General features: G+C 43.8%; 1 protein-coding gene across 1 annotated transcript in view; it reads left to right on the top strand.

Annotated features, from left to right (window-relative positions):
* The first annotated feature begins 1,710 nt into the window (after positions 1-1,710).
* Positions 1,711-21,429, top strand: part of SLC4A8 (solute carrier family 4 member 8) — a 131,550-nt gene continuing 111,831 nt past the window's right edge. The window contains exon 1 of the mRNA XM_069970297.1: positions 1,711-2,055. Within this exon, the coding sequence (XP_069826398.1) occupies positions 2,011-2,055 (45 nt within the window). The 5' untranslated portion in view covers positions 1,711-2,010. The remainder of the gene's footprint in view (positions 2,056-21,429) is intronic.

The raw sequence follows: 21,429 nt of genomic DNA, 5'->3' as shown, positions 1-21,429 counted from the left end.
GCACACTGGGTGATGAAATCCCTGTAGATCTTCGAATCTCCAGGCCGGCAGCACAAGGCGTAAGGTCGGACAAAGAGAAGAAGTCACTTGCAGACACTGTGGAGGCTGTTGTGCCTGTTGATGCTGCTGTAAGGCAGCTGACAACTGCTGAATCTGCTGTGACTGCTGTTGAATCTGTTGTGACTTCTGAGTGAGTACTCTCACGATCTCGCGGACATCAGGCACCTTGCCGGGATCCATGGTTGGAGCCTAATGTAATGATGGGTGTTGTGAATCCGCAGTGCCACCACTAGCGATGCCGCACCAGGGAGTGGAGTCTAAGGGGCTGCTGGTCTTCACCAGTGCCCGCTGCAAGGTGGGATGGGCTTGCTGCGACAGGTCGCTACCCCTGGCTTGCTAGTGGCGTGGCAAGGTTCAGCTGGAGACAAGTAGGCAGATAGGCTGGAACTCAGCAGGAGGCACGGCTGGAACTGAGACAGCAGTCAGATGGCAGGAACCAGGAATCACTGGAACTGCTGGGCAAGATACACGGGCAGGAATATACGGACAGGATACAAGAGAGCTAGGCCAAACAGTAATGGGAAGCATGTAGAGGCTCCAACACATGTGGTAGGGCAGGGCTCCAATTTTTAGGAGAGCTGCAGAGCACACTGGTGCTTCAAATCAAAGCAGAGCCGGCACATGCGCTCCCTAGAAGATAGGGGTGCGCCCGTCGAGCTGACAGGGAGGAGGAGAAGGAGCTCCGGCATAGAGCAGGAGATGGGGCAGCAGCAGCAGAACCTGTGCGGCCAGGAACGAGACCGTGGCTGCGACCAGGGGTGACAGCGCGACTGCGGCGAGAGGTATGTGCCGCAGCTGCGGATGTGACAGCATGACTGGTGGAGCTGACTGGAACTGCATAGGTGTCCGCACAGCCAATCAGCAGTTACAGCAGGGACCCACCTCACCCGCTGATTGGCTGAAGACCAGTTAACCCTCCCCCCCATATTGGAGCACAGTCCAGTCCATGGGACTTGATTTAACTCCGTGAGGACCAGATTGTCACCACCTGCGGGACCAGACTGTTCTTAACAATGACCTGGCACACAGCAAACTCTTACTAAGCCGCTTCCTTTCTGGAGTGGGTGCATTTAGGTCAAAACGGTGACCTGAAAAATGTCAAGAACACACTACACATCATACACATAAGCTCAAATACTGGGGGAAGAGACGCAACCGCATGGAAAAACCGCCAGACGGAAAGTGTGTGTGAGGGCAGCCTTAGGCAGCTCCATAGTGACTGAGGAAGCAGAAAACAGAAGAGCAATCTGGGCCCCATCCTCCTCACATGCTGCACTCCGGTTACATGGAGCTGTATGTATATGAGGGAATGGTTCCTAGGACTTCCCACAACTTTGTATACAATGCTGCATAGGTGCACAGACCCGTAACCTAGCAACACTCACAAATAGCAGTTAACCCTTTGTTTATTCTGGCAAAAGTGAAAATGAGGTGAAATCTGGCGGGCCTGCTGCCTATGTTATTGCAGGGAACATCCATAATGTCGCAGACAGGAGGAGATCTCTCAGCGAGCTGCAGAACTGGTCCGGGTAGCAGACTTCCATAGGACACAATGCTATAACCCGGGGTGATAAGTAACTGGCTCCCAGCAGAGGCAGAATGACAGGTTTAGCAGCAGTCTTCAGTGGGAGCCAATGAGAATCGGGTGGGCGTGTCCTGTTGCGCTCGGCCCCGCCTCCTCTGACAGCCCGGCTGCGCTCCTCATTCCCTATGTTCTAGCTGCTCCCCGCTGCTCGTGTATCGCCCCATCCCGGCCGGGTCCCTGGCATGCTGTGAGCGGGCGGGCGGGTGGCATGGCTGGAGCCGGGCTGCACCGTCAGAAGTGACAGCGTCTCGGTGCGGATCCTTCCTAGTCCATGGGAGTGTGGAGGACATCTTCTCTCCAGTCACAGACACAAGGCGAATTAGCCATTTCCCTAGAGCGGCTCCGGCAATAAGAAGGCGGCAGCCATGCCCGCAGGGAGCACCGAGCCCGAGAGCGCCCTCAGCTACCAGGTAAGCAGCCGCCTGCCGACCTGTGCCAGGCTCTGTGCCCCCTCTATAGCTGGAACCAGGGAGAGAAGCTGCCAATGTGTCTCCAGCCCATGCATCATCCTGCCTGGCAGCAATAGCAGCTGCATGCCTATTAGAGGGGCCGGGGGGTGCATGCCAATGGCAGCTGGTGGGATGCAGATGGTCCTGCACTAAGGGCACCAGTAACTTACTGCAGTGCAGACACAGCAGAGGGCACAGTGTGTGCTGCTAGGAGATGGGCTCTATGTGGGACCTTAGATGGGGGCACAGATGCCCACCAGCTGCACCCATCACTGCCAGTGCTATCCATTTCCTTCCTGCATAGGAAAGGGATGAAGACCAGCTCTATGGGAAGGATAGCCTTGTTTCCTAATAGTCATGTTGTAGATGGTTTACTAGAGGACACGGCATGTACAGTGTAGCCACAATGAGTATTATGCCAGGGATGAGCTGGTGGCATGTTGTTGGGTACACGGCAGCCTATGTGTGTGTCCCTATGTAATGTCACCTTGTGTGGAGGTCATTGGAGAGCGCTGTGTTGTAGCTCCCTGTATAACAGCATTGGTACAGGCTGGATGAGATGCTTCTGGATGGATGGAGACCTTACTCTGCCAGCAGGGATCGTGCCCGACATAGGACCCCTGGCATTGTGTATTATAACTAGGTGTTCACATTGTGCATCCCAATGCTTTATAGCTTAGCCTGTGTCTTGGTCATTGATGATGATGATGATGATGATGATGGTGGTATTCCTTTTAGGCCAGGTTGTTTATCCCATATACCAAGCCACATGTATCCATGCTGTATGTTATGCTATATTCTACATGGGGATCTTTATATAAGATGATGGTGACCTAGTGTTTGTCAAGCAGCTGACATCGCTGACCCTGGAAATGTTTATACCTGTATGTGAGCAGGTGCTTCTTGTTTCTTTGTGCTTTAGCATTGGCCTCTTCGGCTGATTTGGCTTATGTGTTTTTGCATTGGTTTCAGATACAATGTAACAATGACAGTTCTTGTATTTTGCTTTAACTGGAATCTCATAGTAAGTTTTATGTCCCTGAGATAGACCGGGCACAGGTTCAGCTAGGGAGCAGTGATGACGCTGGGCATGACTTTATGACTAGTATCCCTAAAGGGGACCCCTAACCTCACTACACCCCAACCTCTAGCTCTCCAGCTGTGGCAGAACTACAACTCCCATCATGCATTGACAGTCGGATGCTATGATTGGAGTTTTGCAATGGTTGGGGAGCCACAGGTTAGAAAACATTGCCCTATATTAACAGATGGCCGAAAGTACTACATGCTTCTGATGTGGTATGACTATAAAAATATATGGTTACTATGGTTCCTGTTGTTTACTGAAAATTGGGACTAGAGCTCTCCATTTTATGTTCTATAACAAAACAGCTGTAAATCATGTTCCAAACTGCTGAGACTGATAGGGCTTATTCTCACGTCCCGTATAACACACAATCTACGGACAGGTAAGAGATGTACTGGACTCTATCCCTGCCCGGTATCATGTATCAATATGATGCCGAAGCGGGGGAAGTGTTTGAATCTTCACAGCACTGTAAGAAACAGGTTCCTACACCTTCACTGCTCCTGGCATCATATTGATACATGATGCCGGGCGAGTCCTCTACATTGCTTACCTGTCCGTAGGTTCTGTATTATACAGAATGTGAGGATAAGCCATAAAATAGGTGTTAGATGAAGGAGACACATGGTACCTTTCATATATCCAGCTGTACTTCCAGGATGTAGAGAAATACTTTTATTCTCCATTCCGAGTCAAAATAACTTTTCCAAGCTCCTGATCTGCTGCAAGATGAATGCTTCTTTTCTCCCCCTCCCTGCTTGATTGACACCTGGAAGCTGAGTTCTAAGCAGGATCAGGTATGGGAGGGGGGGAAAGGAGATGTTACAGCTTGCTGCACTTCAAGAGCTTGGAAAGGCGCGTGGCCGTGCGCGCGGATATACTGCGGAATTCCGCGGACATTATCAGAGAGAATTCCGTAGTATGAACCCACCCTAAGGGTGGGTTTCTTACTACGGAATTCTCGCGGACAATGTCCGCGGAATTCCGCAGTATGTCCGCGCGCCTTTCTGGTGGCTCCATAGACATCATTCTTTGGGCCGGCGTATTCCGCTATCCGCCGAAATAAGTAAATGTTGCTTCTTTCGGTGGAATACGCCGGCCCAAAGAATGGTGTCTATGGAGCCGGCGGAAAGGCGTGCGCGCGAACACACAACGGTATTCCGCAGACATTTTCCGCGAGAATTCCGTAGTATGAACCCACCCTAGGCCTGAAAAGAATACAACATTTCCTGTAGAACATACAGCAGCTGACAAGTACTGGAAGACTTAACATTTTTAAATAGCAGTCAATTACAAATCTATATAACTTTTTAAAACCAGTTGGTTTAAAAAAAAAAAAAAAAAGATTTTCAGAGTACCCCTTGTGTGTAGTACATCTACACCGCCAACACTCTAACATTGCTGCTGTTTCTTGCCACTGTGTAACTTTTTAGTTGGTGGTGCGGGTACTTATTTTTTTTAGTTTAACGTTTTTATTATATAGAACAAAAATAGAAATACTGCTATGGAGAAACTTCTTAAAAGCATAAAATCCCTCACAGAAATATGTGTGACCGCTAATCAGTAAGAGGAATAAGGCCCTGAGGTCCCTGCTGGTTTCACATGTACAAAATAGGTACAGCAAAATAATATGTTCAAGCCTCGACATTGTGAGTACTGTAGTAGAAAAGGAAGAACGAGATCTTGTGGTGGGCCTAGAGGAGGGATGGAGAAACTGCGGCCCCCCGAGCTGTTGCAAAATGACAACTCCCATCATGCATGGACAGCCAAAGGATGGGAATTGTAGTTTTACAACAGCTAGAGGGCCATAGGTTCTCTATTCTTGGCTTAATGTATGTGCACACTATGGAATCCCGATGGATCACCAACTATGGAATCCGCAGCTTGTCCCCGCTCGTGGGCGCGTGCATCTGCACTGGTCCCATAGGCTTCATTCTACGGTTTGCCAGATTCCGTCGCCCACCCGAAGAATGACTGGGTTCATTTATATGTTAACTGGGTCCATGCAAATCTGGGCTTGTTGAGCATTTTCAGATATAAAATACAGGTAGAACAGGCAACCTAATCCCTGGAAAAGTATAGTGCGTTACCATAACAATGTTCCAATGCCACATAAACAATGACAAAACATATAGTCGTAAAAATACTTACAGAAATATGAAGATAGCATAAAACCAAAATATATTGATTTAAAGTGACTGTACAACCAGGCCCAGGCTGAAGCACTGGAGGCGGGCCGACCCACTCTTAGTGGGGGGAAACCCTAGCCCCTCTATGATAGGGTTCCATTGATTCTAATGGAGTCACGTCATGGAGGGGCTGGAGTTTCTTCCCACTAAGGGTGGGTCGGCCCGCCTCCAGTGCTACAGCCTGGGCCTGGTGGTACAGTCACTTTAAGTATACCGAATATCATGTTTGGTAACCCTGGAGTGTAGAAACACACAACCGATCAAGGCAGTACATAGGTGTAAGCATTATATTCTATAGATACTTGGTGCTTCATATGAACTGGTGTAAGGGGTTAAATGGGCACTGCCATTACCAATAAATAATGTTAAATTAGCAGGGAATGTGATATATTAGATCTTTGCAATTTACTTCATTATAATTTGTTTTCTATATAAAATACAGCGCTATAAATTCAGCCACTTATTGTAGAACTTTAGTCAAGGCTCTGTCACTCTGGCTCAGTCATGGCCAATTGTTCTTTAGTAACAGCAGAAAAGAGACCAAATACAGGAAGTGATGTCAGTTGTCATTCTGCTCTGCACAGACTGGCCCAGTGAGGATAAATGCTGATTGGCCAGTGGACAGGTACATGTCACCTTATGAATTATTAGAAGAACAGTGTACCAGATGCCTTTCAAGAATGGGTAAACCACCATATACAGTGGGAAAAGTAACTATTTCATACACAGCCAATTATGCAAGTTTTCCCACCTACAAAGAATGGAGAGGTCTGTAATTTTGATCCTATGTGAGAGAATCTATTAAACAAATCCAGAAAATCACATTGTTTGATATTTAAATATTTAATTTATATTTTACTGCATGAAATAAGTATTTGGTCACCACCTACCAACCAGCAAGAATTCTGTCTCTTACAGACCTGTTCGTTTTACTTTAAATTGTCATTGTTATAACTTTCAAAATCTAAATCAACACTAGATGTAAAATAAAGAAAGTTTGCAATTTAGGGTGCGTTCACACCTACAAGATCTGCAGCAGATTTGATGGCGCAGATTTGAAGCTGCAGATTCAAAGCAAATAAATTCTGGGCCATCAAATCTGCTGCGGACCTGCTGCAGATTCAAATCTGCTCCATCAAATCTGCTGCAGATCCTGTATGTGTGAACGCACCCTTACATTCATTTTTTTTTCTTATCATGCTTTAAAACAAAGCTGTATTTGTATCCAGGTCCAGTCTCCAGAATGCAACTTTTTAGTCTAGTGTTGGTTGAAAAAAGAGACTGTAAAGTCCCGACCAGTACAGAGTGTCACGGCCCAATGTGTCCGTCAATCAATTGACTTCTCTCTGTGAGTGCAGATGAACTGGAAAATACTGGACTTTCTGTATTGAGACTCAGAACACAGGAAGCGCTGTGTTTTCCATGATAAGTAAAAAAAAAAAAAAAAAAAAGAATGTAAATTGCACATGTTCTTTATATCACATCCCCTGTTGATTTAAATCAGGCATGTCCAAACTTTTTTCGAAGAGTGCCAAATTTGATGAAGTGAACATGTGCGAGGGCCGACCATTTTACATGCTACATGCTATATGCTTTATAACACAGGCAGATAATAGCAAGCTGGATACCTGGGGGGCCGTAAAAGTTCGGAACGCGGGCCGCAAATGGCCCGCCGGCCGGACTTTGGACATGCCTGATTTAAATTATCAAAGTTATAACGACATTGACACTTTAAGTAATTGCACCTGTTTGACCTGATTACATGTATAAAAACACTTGTCCACACAATCACTCACTAAGGACACCAGTGACAAGATTGTAGACCCTCACAAGGCCTTCATGGGCTACAGGACACTAGGCAAGCATCTTGGTGAAAAGGCAACAACTTTTGGTGCAATTATTAGAAAATGGAAAAAACACAACACTAAGTAGTGCCTCCATAAGAAGCATTTCAAGTTCCTGGAGTGGCCTAGCCAGTCTCCAGACCTGAGCCCAGTAGAAAATCTTTGAAGGGAGCTAAAACTCAGTGTTGCCAAGCAACAGCCCAAACCTGAACGATCTGGAAAAGATCTGTATGTAGAAGTGTGACAAAATCTGCAGTGTGTCCAGTCAAGAACTACAGTAAATATCTGACCTCTTTAATTACAAAGGTTTCTGGACCAAATATTAAGTTCTGTTTTTTTCTATTGTATCAAATACTTATTTCATGTAGTAAAATGCAAAATAATTATTTAAAAATCAAACAATGTGATTTTCTGGAATTTTCAAAATGGATTCTGCCTCCCACATTTGACGGCTACCTGCGATAAAAATTACACACCTCTCTTTTTAGGTGACAAGACTTGCAAAATTGGCAGTGTATCAAATACTTATTTTCCCCACTCTATGTGACATGTACAAGTAGTCCAACTGCGGACTTTTGTGCATGGCCTGGCCATGGCTATGGCAGTGAGCATACAGATATGCAAAAGCTTTTCCCCTGCTTTTTTCTATATACCTGCACACTGTTGGATATGGAAGGACATCTATATGTGTAGATAAGACTGCAGTAACTAATGCAGAATCCTCTTCACTTTCATGATTGTCAGTAGAAACCCCCTGTTTACATGGGCCAACGTACGAGTGTTTTTCATAATCATTGATTGTTTGCTGACACGGGTCAGCTATCAAGGAAAACATTTTAGTACAAACTTTCATTTCGCTGATAATCTGCCCGTGTAAAAGGTCCCTAAGATGTGCTGAGGCATGTCCATTGCAATTGGCCCTGCAGGTGAATGTGTCCATTGACAACCATTTACATCTGAGAAAGTGTGACTACAGGATTAGACTACGCTATTTCTGTTGTCCTTCAACATGGAGACACAGATCTTCTTGAGAACTGTGGACAAAAATGGCAGGAAAATTTGTAATAAAGACTATTTGCAAAGTTTTATTTTAGAAATATTGGAGATAAATATGAAAATGATCAAATGTGGAAAATAATTATAAAATCATAAAAAAAACATACATTGATGCTCCTTCTCAGGCTCACTGATGATGATAAACAATATTCAACATCAGACTGGAGACTCATTTTTCCATAGAATGGTAATAGATCAGCTTTCAGGATGTCACCTTCTCATCGACCAATTATAACATTGCACCATATATTTTCAGTTTGTTTAAGATTTGGGTTGTTTTCTGGCCATGTCATTAGGTTGACATATTTTCCCTGCAGAAAAACTATACAGGGGTATTCCGACTTAATTATACTGCTAACTGCTGCCTGTTAGGGCTATAATGTAATAGGCTCCATGTCATCTGCCCTGATGGCTGTGTTTACTCTGATAACATGCTGTCCTGTCTCTACTCATTACAAACATACTGCAGCCAATCACTGAGTCTAGTTTGTGTTCAGAATGTCATTACTGAGTAGGAGAGTACATCATCAGGGACCACCAGGTGGGCAGATGGGATATTGGCACTGGAGTGGGGAAGGCAGGTATTTTGAATTTATTACTTTATGGCTTTAGTAGGCAGAGGTAAAGTTGTCACTATTGTCTACCTACCCCATAAATGAGCTCCAAAGTGTTGGCCATTAGGTGGCTCCCTTTCCGTCAGGCTGCCGTCCACTGCCTGTCTCTAGTAACAGAGAGAGACAATATGGGCTGTGTACCTGCTAGAGGATCTGCACTGTCCATACAAGGTAAATCAAGACTTCCCTCTCATCTCTGCTCTCTGTTTTCTTTTAAAGGGGTTATCCGGCATTACAAATTTTTTAATATAATGCTGTCCTGTTGAAAAACATAATAATAATGTTGTGCTCCTAAGGTTTCCTATTGCTGTGTCTCTAGTGTTCCCCACTGACTGTAGCCATCGCCACTTCCGAGACAAACTCGTCAGCCATTACTGACTGGGATGGGACAGCACTGTAGCCAGTGATTGGCTGACTAGGCTGTCACTCCTGAGACAAGCTCCCAGGTGCTTAGTAATACTACTTGAGCCATTGTTACCGCAATCAAATTGTTATCATTATGTCTCATTAAGCCAGAAGTTCAGCTATTAAAAAAATATTGTCTTGTGTCCTGTTATCCGTGTATTTTCAACACACAAAAAGCTGGAATAATCGTTATATACAAATGTAGTAACACTTAATTTTATTTATTGATCTGCACTGTGACTTTAATAGCATGTATCTAGTATGACGTGCACCTGCCGCATGTGCCATGATGGTGTGGAGAGATGGGAACATGACAGAGAAACAGACGGGGAGCTACACCAGGAATGTGACCTTCCTTTACCCTGGGATGACAGCTCACTTGCTTAGAATAATAAGTATGATTAATATATTCTAATACATTCCCATGACCTCCTTTTAGATGTGTCACTTACAGATACATTATCAGTGTCCCCGTTTACTGTAAATCATTGTTAACCCACTAAGTGTAGTCATGGAAGCCAGAGCCACATCAGAGCTGCCTGGCTCATGTTCAATGGGGAGGGAAGGATTATGAATATCAAGTAACACTTTCAGGTGTTAGAGGAGAAAGGTTTTCAGACCTTTGGCTATTTTGCAGTGTAGTATTGTATACTGTGTAGATGATGGGTTGGACTCATAATACAGAGGGATCTGTTACCAAGCAAATCATAACAAATAGGTCCTTTCCACTAAAATGCAAACCAACTAAAAGCCAACTCCACACTGCTAATGTGACCAGATTTTTAGTGCTTATTCATATCATGTTTTTCCCCACACCTGATATATATTTTTGTGTTTCTGCATTGTACTACAAATCTATAGCCTGATGTTTCTTGTACTTAAAGTGTCACTGTCGTGAATTTTTTTTTGAAGAAATCAACAGTCCAGGTGATTTTAAGAAACTTTGTCATCGGGTTTATTAGCCGTAAAATGCACTATTATCATGAAAAAGCAGTTTGAAGTTCTCCACCCTGTCTTCATTGTTCTCCTATGGAGAGAGCTAAATAAAAGACCAAAACAGGACAACAAGGAGTTAATCTACAAATACCTCACCCCTTATCTCCTCTGACAGTCACCACTGACCTCTCTGAGCTCTGATTACAGCTGTCACCCAGCTCTGTGCCTGTAATCCTCTGTTATCTGCTTTCTGCTGTCGGTTAACTCCCTCCTCCCCCCCTCCCCTCCCCCTAGAACAGACAGAGTGTGACTCATGCAACAAGTCACAATTTTCAGATTTTTTGCAGTGGATGGAAAAGAGGAAGGAGGGGGGACCTGGGAAAGGGTTTTTAAATGCAGATAATGGCATATTTGGCTAATAAACCCAATTACAAAGTTTGGACTATTGATTTCTGCAAAAAAAAAATATATGTATATATGACAGTGACTCTTTAAGTGTACTTAAAGAGAACCTAACTGCAGGTTTGTACATACGAAACCTGTTGTTATATACCTGTAAAGAAAGACATTCAGATTTCAGTGCTGGATTTCTTCTTTTCATCCATGTTATGGGGTATTTTTATAAAAAGGAAATATGTAAATTAGCTTGTTTGGTGCATTAGGGGCAGTTCCCGACCTCTTAGTGCACCATCCCATTGCCAACTGGCTTATTTATTGCCTCCTACTTATGCATATTATATAGTGGGCGGGAAGGTGCACTGAGGGGCCGGGGAACAATGTGTGCAAACGTAAGGCAATACGCTTTTACTGGACAAAACAGGAAACATTTTACAGTGAGAGCAACAAACATGGATGTAAACAACTTTTACTGCACTGTATGTGCACACCGCCTACAGATCAGCGAGATCAGTGCTCCTTTCCTGTTTCTGAGAAATCAAGCAGATGGGCTGCATGAGCGATCCTTCTATTGTTCATGCAGCCCTGGAAATTGACAGTACAGATATATGTGTAACCGTGCTGCCAGTTTCCAGATCACAAGCAGTGTATACTTACCTGCCACGCTGCTTGTGATTCAGGCTCTTTAGGCCACACCTCCTCCAGCTGTTAATCATTCCAAAGCCTGAAGTTACAGCAACGGCCTTAGGACCAGATGCCGGATCACAAGCAGCATAGCTGGTAAGTGTAGACTGCTTGTGATCTGCAAACTGACAGCATGGGGCTGTGTACATATCCACGCTGCTAACAGAGGATGATGTGCGGCCGATAAAGATGAATTTCAAAGTAGTTTTCAAACAGACAATGGGCTTTGGCTGATCACTGTCACTCTTACACAGGCTATCAGCCACAGGAGCGTTTCTAGCAATGCTCCTGGCCGATAATCGGCCCGTGTAAAAGGCCTGTTGAAGATTTAGCCAGAGTGAAAACACATGAGGAGGTTGTGTTGCAGTTGCATTGCTGTTTACAGTACTACAATTGAATTCTTCCATCGTTTATTATTGTACACAGACATGATGCAGTTACTGCAATGTAACCTGATCGTGTGCTTTGACCCTTTCACCCTTGATTGCTTTTAATAAAAGTGACTTTTTGTGGAGCTTGACAATATAATATGAAAAAAAAACCTAGACTTATCATATAATGTATGTGAAAATGACTAGATGCTAACTTTCTTATTCAATTTTTTTTTTTATTATTATCCCTGACTAACTCTTTCAGCACCGTTCTAAGCCATGTACTGCTCACTGGGTCAGATTGAGCAGTTAGAGCATTCGTCGGTGAGCCTACTATCTGACCATAGCAAGGCTTCGCCAAAACAGGGCCCATATGGTTCAGCAGATAACAACCCCACACTCGTGGATTGCTTAAAGTCACTGTACCACCAGGCCCAGGCTGAAGCACTGGAGGCGGGCCGACCCACCCTAAGTGGGAAGAAATCCCAGCCCCTCTATGACGTGACTCCATTATAATCAATGGAACCCTATCATAGAAGGGCTAGGGTTTCTTCCCACTAAAGGGGGGTCGGCCCGCCTCCAGTGTTTCAGCCTGGGCCTGGTGGTACAGTCACTTTAACGCTGAAAGTTATAATTTCTGATTGCTTCATTTACAAACCACCATTTATAGGAGAGCTATTTAGCATATCCTTTCTTCCCAGAATTCCCAGTGGAGCAGGCCTTTAGTCTCCACACATCTTTATGATGCTCTCCTCAAGGAGAATTAGTATCCCTTTGGTCTTATAATGCTGAAGTCACACAAGCAATTTTTACAGTGTACTTTTTTTTTGTGCTAAATTTAGGGGAGGATTTAGGAAGAGTTGGAACTAAAAATAATGAACCAATACTTCTCCTACACATTGGATCTCCTTCTGTTATAGGATGAAAAAAAACTGCACCAAAAATTGCACTCCAAACTGCTTCAAATTAACGTGTTTCCAACCTAAGGCTAGTTTCACACCAGCACTATAGGTATGAATTTTTGTGCCATCACATGACCATGGGTCATAGGGCAGCTGTCAGTTCTAGTCATCAGACCTGTAGTCAGTCTGGTTTTACAGCCTTGGGCTATGCTCAAACTTGGGCAACATAGTGGGGGAATGTGGCAGTTTCGTTAAATAGATGGCCGCTAATATAATAAAGATCATGGTGGAGATTTATCAAACATGGTGTAAAGTGAAACTGGCCCAGTTGCCCCTAGCAACCTATCAGATTCCACCTTTCATTCCTCACATACGCTTTAAAAAATGAAAGTTGGAATCTGATTGGTTGCTAGGGGCAACTGAGCCAGTTTCACTTTACACTATGTTTGATAAATCTCCCCCATGTTCTTTATTAGCGCCTGTTTATTTACAGAGACAGACACTTTCTTCCGATATGTTCCCGGGGAACATAGCCTTGATATAAATGGATAAAAAAGTGGATGTATTCCACAAGTGTGAAACCACCATTAGGCCTCTTTTACATGACCATATTTTTTCCTCCCTATACTAGATCTGTTAAAATGGGCGTTCTAGAAGGCAAAACACGACAGGTTTTTTTTAGTTTTTTTTATTGACTGTATATTTGCAGGAAGTCCTTGCCAAACTAGGACATGCACATGCGTTCTTATTTGCAGAAACTACTCATCCATATTAGTCAATGGGTCCTTGAAAATATGTATGGTGTACTGATTACCATCCAAAAGCTGGTTGGACTGGTTGCCTGGCGGCCATCTTGTGCAGCACTGGATTATTTTTTGATAAATGTTCTGCCATTCTCCTCTGCTCTTGTACTCTGTTTCTTACTTAGGCTGAAATGATTTGGTTACACCTTTTCAAGACCAAAACAAAACTACTATTGAAAGAAGGCAGCTACCCCTTCTGCCAGCAGCAGGGATACAGTGAAATGGAGGATTATAAACTTATGACCTTTGCCGAGTACCCTGCCTTTTTATGTAGTATTCTCACTTCACACTGAAGGGCAGGGATTCCTTTCTGGAGATAAAATGAGCAACGAGCAGAGCTCATTGTACTTGGCATAACTTCATAGACACGTCTGAAAAGACCAGGGCACACAGGAAGGAGTCCTATCTAAAAAGGTTACTCAAGTTGCCATGTCACAGTATTTCTGTCTGTTTCTTGTTATGGCTGAGAGCCAAATATAAGTCCTTCACCTGGTACCTCCATGATATGGAATTTCCTGTAAGATGGTCCATGAAACTTATCTGATACTATTGTTGTTGTCCCTTAAGGAGAGGGGTTGTCACGTGTCTGTGTTATCCTTTATGCAAACACTGATGCTTTGTTTAGGGATCACTGGAAAGCACCCGTGTGTAGCCCTATTTTTGTAGCCTGTTTAAGATAGAATAATGTTGCATACTCTCCGAACTGTGCAGGGGTATTGTTGAGGTATTGTTTTACTTACCATCCCAATGACTATAGTACGCGTCCGTCTGCAATGCTAAATTGCCACAACAACTTTTTTGTGTGTGCACATAACCTAACAAATAGAGATTGTCCGACCCCCTGCTGGTACTTTCAGGCATTATATGTAGGTGTAATATGTAGCTTCATGGTGTGTTCACACCTACAGGATCCGCAGCAGATTTGATGGTGTAGATTTGATGCTGTGTTCAGTTATTTAAAGGAAATCTGCTGCGGATCTGCAGCAGAAAATCAGCTGCGGATCCAGTAAGTGTGAACGTACCCTTAGGCTGGGCTCGCACTGTTTTTGCAATTCGATTAACATATACGTTTTATGAAAAAACGATTGTGTGTCATCTGTTTGGATCCGTTTTTTCCATTTACTTACATGTTTTAAAAAAAAACAGATTGAAACGGATGCGTTTTTTTTTTTTTTTAACGGACACAAAAGTAGTGTTGACTATGTTTTTCTGTCCATTAAAAGTAATTAATTAAAAAGGGATACGCTGAACGGATTGCAAAATCGCAGTGTTAACCCAGCCTTACCCGGCAGTACAGTCAGTTTCCTTGCAGCGCTATCATGGGCCATAGTGCCAATTCATAGTGGTGCATTGTTTCTGTTATCCAGCACAGGACAGCTCCTCCAGAGTGGGGGATGCTCTGTGTAACCACGGTGGCCAAAAGATGAAGATTCCCAGCAAATCTAGTTGTAACATTCTATCTATCCAGCTATTTTGGGCATACATGTTTCTCATAGTACAATAGTGTATCTCTGTTTTCTAGTTCATGGACGTTGTACAGAGCCTATCAGCGTGGCCTTGATGGTATACAAAGTAGCTTGTTTGTGTCTGTACACATCTGTTTGTAGGATTCTCAGGGAAGCGGCTATGTAGAGTGGGGGATGATTATCAGTCTTTACATAATTGCATTCTCTGTAAAACTGAACTAAGTGCAGAGTTGGTGCCTTTTACTACAGCATGATGTATCGGTAGTTGCTATAATTATATTACTAAACACAATATAGTACTAAATAAGGGAAAAGTTTACTGTGTCTTTTACAAACCGTTCATAATTATTAGAGGGGGGTTCTTCTCTTCTAAAGTGATTAGTCATAACTTTAAAGTGTAAATCCTTGAAATGTGTGTAACACTTACTTATGACAATGGTTCCTGTCAAAGGAAAAAGCTTTGGCATATTCTTAAAAACCATTAAAATTTTTTACTCTTTTTATGTCTTGTCAGGGACTATTACATGCAATCATTGGATTGCATGTAGTAGTCAATGCTTTGCCATTTTATAGCATTGATCAGTGTTATCGGTGATCTTCACATAGAGCCTACCTGAGGCAGACTCTACATGCAAACCACCAATCTGACTTCATGGAGGTAAGAAGAACTCCTCTGGTGGTCAGGGAAAACGATCGAGACCCCCGCAATCACATTGATCATTAAGTGACAGGAGCTGCTCCTCACTTAGGGTCCTATTACACTGAGCGATTTTTAACGGTTAACGACTAACGTTAAACAATCGCAAAAGAGATTGTTGATCATTAACCTGAAATTGTTCACCATATTACACAGAACGATAATCGTTAGTTACAATCGTTATTGCGATCGTTACTATGATTGTTTACTCCTTTTGGTCCCAGCAAAACAATGGGCAATGTGCAATTACACTGAACGATTAGTGAAAAAACGCGGAACTTGAGCGAACGACTGTGGAATTACAGCGAACGATTAAAGATAATTTTAGGTTCTGATCTAAATAAACGATCAACGTCATACGAACGATTTTTCAATCGTTGCCTGCAATTATACAGAACGATTATCGTTTAAATACGAACGATTTAACGATTTTTGGCACGATAATCGTCCCGTCTAATAGGGCCCTTAGACTTAAGTGCAGCAATTGCTGCTTTTAAGGTGTTATTGACAGACTTCTGTGCAATCTCTGTTGCCTGTCATTAACAGTGAGGGCCTGGCTGCTGATAGTGAAAAGGCTGTACAACTCTTTTACACTGATGCATATAACCCACATGTAAGGGTTTAATGCTGCGGAGATCAACTCAAATGATAAATGAAAAATATTGCACATCATAGTTTTTCCCTCAAAGTGCACATACAAAAAACAAGAATTTATAAATCCATAATTAATGATCCGGAGTAGCCTACAGGGTCCTGGGTGATTTTTTTTTAAATTTCATTTTTGATATTGCTTTTTGCCATCTAGTCTTTCCTGTTTCTTTTTTATTTTTCTGATGGTATTTTGTGCACTAGTGAGAGTATTGGTGATCATTGGTACATATCATGCACGAGCACTTTAATTTCATTAGTTATGGATTTATAAGTTCTTGTTTTTTGTATGTGCACTTTATTGAGGGAAAAAACTATGATGTGCAATATTTTTCATTAGCAATTAGTTATTTTTGGCCTGTTTGGACCCTGGATTAGCATATGAGTAGCTCTCTGGTGTAGAAGTGAGCTTATTATGTCTGCTTCTCTCAATATTTTGCCCTTTATGGGTCTTTAAGTGTTTTTAGATGTATTTTGTCCGTCTTTTTTCTTTATTTTTTTTGTATATGATGAAGTACTCTTGAATAAAAAATATTATTGCCCTTTTGTGAAATTTTGTGGGTGCACCTATTTTTTGTTTACTCTGTTTTTTTGGTTTGTACATGTGGTTTTCTAGTAAACAGAGGTAGCACCCCATTGCATAAGTATCAAAGAGGTTAGCTCCCTGACAACATGGTTCAAGTAGTTGAAAGTAGGAGACAGCACTCTACATATGGCCACTAGGTGTCTGGATGTTGATGGGTTTCCAGGTGTCTGAATAACTGGATGCTGATGAGCTTCTATGGCAATCAGGGGCCATAGGAAGGCCCCCAGTTCTACCATGTAAGTGTCTATACAGCCGTTTGGGAGGCGTAATGATGATAGGCATAATCATTTCACTACAGTAGTACAGTGTATCATATGAGCAATCAAGTGATCACTAGCTGAAAAGTTGAAAGAATAGAAGAAAAAAAACCTTTTCCTGTTGCACCTGTTACCCCTATAGGTGTGTGCATGGGGCCATAAAAATGAAGGGGTCTCTAATCTGTTCGCAATTGTCGACAGAAAATACGGACATACCCAAAAAAAGACAAAATAGCATTTTTTGAGTAAAATGCCTTGAGTAATTTAATATAAACCACAAGATAGTGAATTGTAAAAAGTGTAACTTTTCCCACAAAAATAAATAAATACATAAATAAAAGCTGGAGCTTTTAGAATGAAGAATGAAGAAAATTGGCTTGGTCGATAAAGTGTTTTGTTTTAAAGGCAAGGGCAAGGGAAAAACATAATAACGAGTCCTTACCTCTCCCCCGTTCCTGCCATCCGCTCCCCGTAAAAAACTCTGGTGGGGATTGGAGATGCCTGTCCCAGCTGATAGACTGGCCGCTTAGCCAAGATGCATGAAAGCTGTGATTAAAAATCATGGTTATTTTACCAAATATGGATTTCTGAAATTTTATATTAGTATTGTTCCTAAATCAATATGAACTTGTTTTCTTTGCATTATTTTCATTTTTATTATTTTGAAGATTTCTAATTTGCGTCAAATAAGTACAAATATTTTTGCTTTGAATTTCGGAGACATATTGTCAGTAGTTTATATAATAAAAGAACAATTTACATTTTACCCAAAATATACCAATGAAGAGAAAAATCTGAGAAACAAAAAATTTTGCAGTGGTCTCTTAATTTTTGCAAGAACTAATATATGTGTGTGTGTGTATATATATATATATATATATATATATATATATATATATATATTTGAGTTACTTGTCGATGGCATTTAGAATGTTTGAATTACAACTCCCATCATGCTGAGCCCACCATCTACAGCCAGTACCAGATTGATTGTATTGTTCCCTCCAGTGTAAATTCTAGTTGTCACTGTAGAGTAAATATTGTTGTAGCAATGCATACGTGCTCACACGCAGAGCCGCAGCGCGCCATATGCTGCGCTCAGCCAATGTAGCCTAGCTGTTTAACATTCTGGAGGTGCATTAGAGTTATGGTAATGTGAGGACGCATTGTACGACTACTTTTAGTATCCATTATTGTGGCCCATTAATTGGCTGTCAAGATAAGTAACAGAAAGTGTTCTTTGTGAGCAGAAGTCGCATAGCAGAAGTGACTGTAAAAGCCGGCAGTATGTCTTTATTGGTGGAGGATGTTGCTAGGCAGAACTGCATCTTCCTTGGAAGAATTAGACAGTAGATCCACCTTGTGGTCTATTTTAGGTGAGCATTGAATAATTACACAATACATGTATTCCCCCCCCCCCTGCAATTGTTGCTGCACGCCATGATTATTTCATATACGTCCTAAATATTTAATCATCAAGCTGAATCTTTTATATTTCAGCAGCATCATAGCTGTAGCAGGTTGAGCCATGCAGCAGGATATACAGAGTATGACTCGACAAGATGGGAATGTACACAGTAAAATTATATCAATATACAAGGAAAGCAGGATAGCTCTTTTCTTTTCTATCTGGATTTTTTTTTACAGTAACCATTTGGGATCAGGGTGACTGTATAGTAATTATTGGCAGCAAATTAGGAGCACTAGATAAATTATATATTTTTTGTTTGGTTTTATAATTTTCTGATATACTTTTTCTATTAAAGGAGAAGTCTGTCAGATTATAAAATCCTGCAGCCAGCAGGGCCAGGGGGTATATTGATTACAAGTACTAGCTTACCGTGCCCGCAGTGAGCGGCAGGATCGGCAGCGGGACCCCTGCCAGAAGGCATATTCCCTCGAAAAGGGAATAAACTCGAAGGGAAAAGGACTGGCCCTGCTGATGGACTGGTCGCTCAGCCAGTATCATGCACCCAAGCATTCACTAATGACCATGGGATGATCATGGAATTATTGCACAGGTGTTGGTGAACAACTGGGGTTGTAGTTTTGGATGCATGCTTTCATTAGTATCAGGGGCGGAACTACCGCCGTAGCAGCCGTAGCGGCTGCTACGGGGCCCCGCCGCATCAGGGGGCCCGTGGCGCGGGCCCCCGGAGCTGACATAGTCTGCAGCACCCGGCGGCCGAGCAGGCCTCCCGGGTGCTGCAGCGGTTTGGGGTCCGGGGGTGTCCTGGTACCTGGGGGCAGCACTGGTAACGGACTCAGCATCCGCCCGGGCTAGTACTTCCGGGTCACGGAGCGTCTGTGCCGGAAGTACAGGCCGGGGGGCGGACTCTGAGCTCTCTGGTACCTGTGCTGCCGGAAATAGGACGGGAGGCGCGAGGGGCCCCCCCTTGTCATCCAGTCCTATCCCCGGCAGCACAGGTACCAGAGAGTTCAGAGTCCGCCCCCCGGCCTGTACTTCCGGCACAAACGCTCCGTGACCCGGAAGTACCAGCCCGGGCGGACGCCGACTCCGGTACCAGTGCTGCTTTGGAATCCCCGGGACACCCCCAGGAAGCCACCTGGGGAGAAGCAGAGAAGACAGCCGACGGGGGAGTTAGGTGAGTTGTGTTGTTTTTTTGTTTTTTTTTTATCTGCTTTGCAGGGGGGGCATCTATGGGGGGATAATAAAGGGGGGGGGGCATCTATGGGGGATATACAGGGGGGGGGGCATCTATGGGGGATAATACAAGGGGCCATCTATGGGGGATAATACAGGGGGCCATCTATGGGGATATACAGGGGGGGGCATCTATGGGGGATATACAGGGGGGGGGCATCTATGGGGATATACAGGGGGGTGGCATCTATGGGGGATAATACAGGGGGCCATCTATGGGGATATACGGGGGGGTATCTATGGGGGATATACAGGGGGGGGCATTTATGGGGATATACAGGGGGGTGGCATCTATGGGGGATAATACAGGGGGCCATCTATGGGGGATAATACAGGGGGCCATCTATGGGGGATATACAGGGGGGTGGCATCTTTGGGGGATAATACAGGGGGGGCATCTATGGGGGATAATACAGGGGGTGGCATCTATGGGGGATAACACAGGGGGCCATCTATGGGGGATATACAGGGGGGGGCATCTATGGGGGATATACAGGGGGGGCATCTATGGGGATATACAGGGGGGTGGCATCTATGGGGGATAATACAGGGGGCCATCTATGGGGGATAATACAGGGGGGTGGCATCTCTGGGGGATAATACAGAGGGGGTGGCATCTATGGGGGATAACACAGGGGGGGGCATCTATGGGGGATAATACAGGGGGGGGGCATCTATGGGGGATAATACAGGGGGGGGGGCATCTATGGGGGATAATACAGGGGGGTGGCATCTATGGGGGATAATACAGGGGGGGCATCTATGGGGGATAATACAGGGGGTGGCATCTATGGGGGATAATACAGGGGGTGGCATCTATGGGGGATAATACAGGGGGGGGCATCTATGGGGGATAATACAGGGGGGGGCATCTATGGGGGATAATAAAGGGGGGCATCTATGGGGGATATTACAAGGGGCCATCTATAGGGGGATTATACAGGGGGCCATCTTTATGGAGAGAACATAAGGGGCATCTATAGGGGGACAACATGAGGGGAATCTTTAAGGGGGGGGCAACATGGGGGACCATCTATGAGGGGGATGGAAAGCACAGGGCGGTCATTTATAAGGGGCTAACACGGGGGCATCTGTAAGGGAGAATACACAGAGGGGCATATACTATAAGGGGCTCACATAGTGTTAGGGCTACCAACTAAATGAGGGTGTAAAGGGGCCAATACAGATGTGCAGTGTGTATAGAGATGAGGATGATGCCAGTATAAGGAGCCTAATATGTTTGTCTGGCAGATTCTGTGGATTCGTGGCTCGGAGAAGTTCTCATAATGGCCCAGGACGGATGGAGAAGAAAATGAAAAGGGAAGAACTCTGATCAGAGAAGACGTCCCCTGTGAGTCACCTGATATAACTGCACTGTAATGTATTTGGTGTACAGAACCTGTGTAGAGCTGAGTGTGTTGATGGCGTAGTGGTCGATTGATCGAGGGAGGGGGGGGCCCCAATCAAAAGTTTGCTATGGGGCCCAGCCATTTCTAGTTACGCCCCTGATTAGTATGTAGGATTAAAACCTGATTGGCCATTGGCTGCAGTGTGAATTAGCCAAGATGGTAAAATTCAATCCCAGTAGTGGTATGCCTTCCATAAGGTACGTTATTATATTATATCACAGGCTTTGCAATACGCATAAGCTGATTTCCCACATTTGCATAACGCAATATGCTAGTTTCTCAGGGTCATTTGAAGGACATTATTTGAAAGTTTTTTCATT

This window comes from Dendropsophus ebraccatus, chromosome 5 (genome assembly GCF_027789765.1).
Source record: "Dendropsophus ebraccatus isolate aDenEbr1 chromosome 5, aDenEbr1.pat, whole genome shotgun sequence".
NCBI classification, from domain to species: Eukaryota; Metazoa; Chordata; class Amphibia; order Anura; family Hylidae; genus Dendropsophus; species Dendropsophus ebraccatus.
This window is presented reverse-complemented; position numbering and strand designations above follow the sequence as displayed.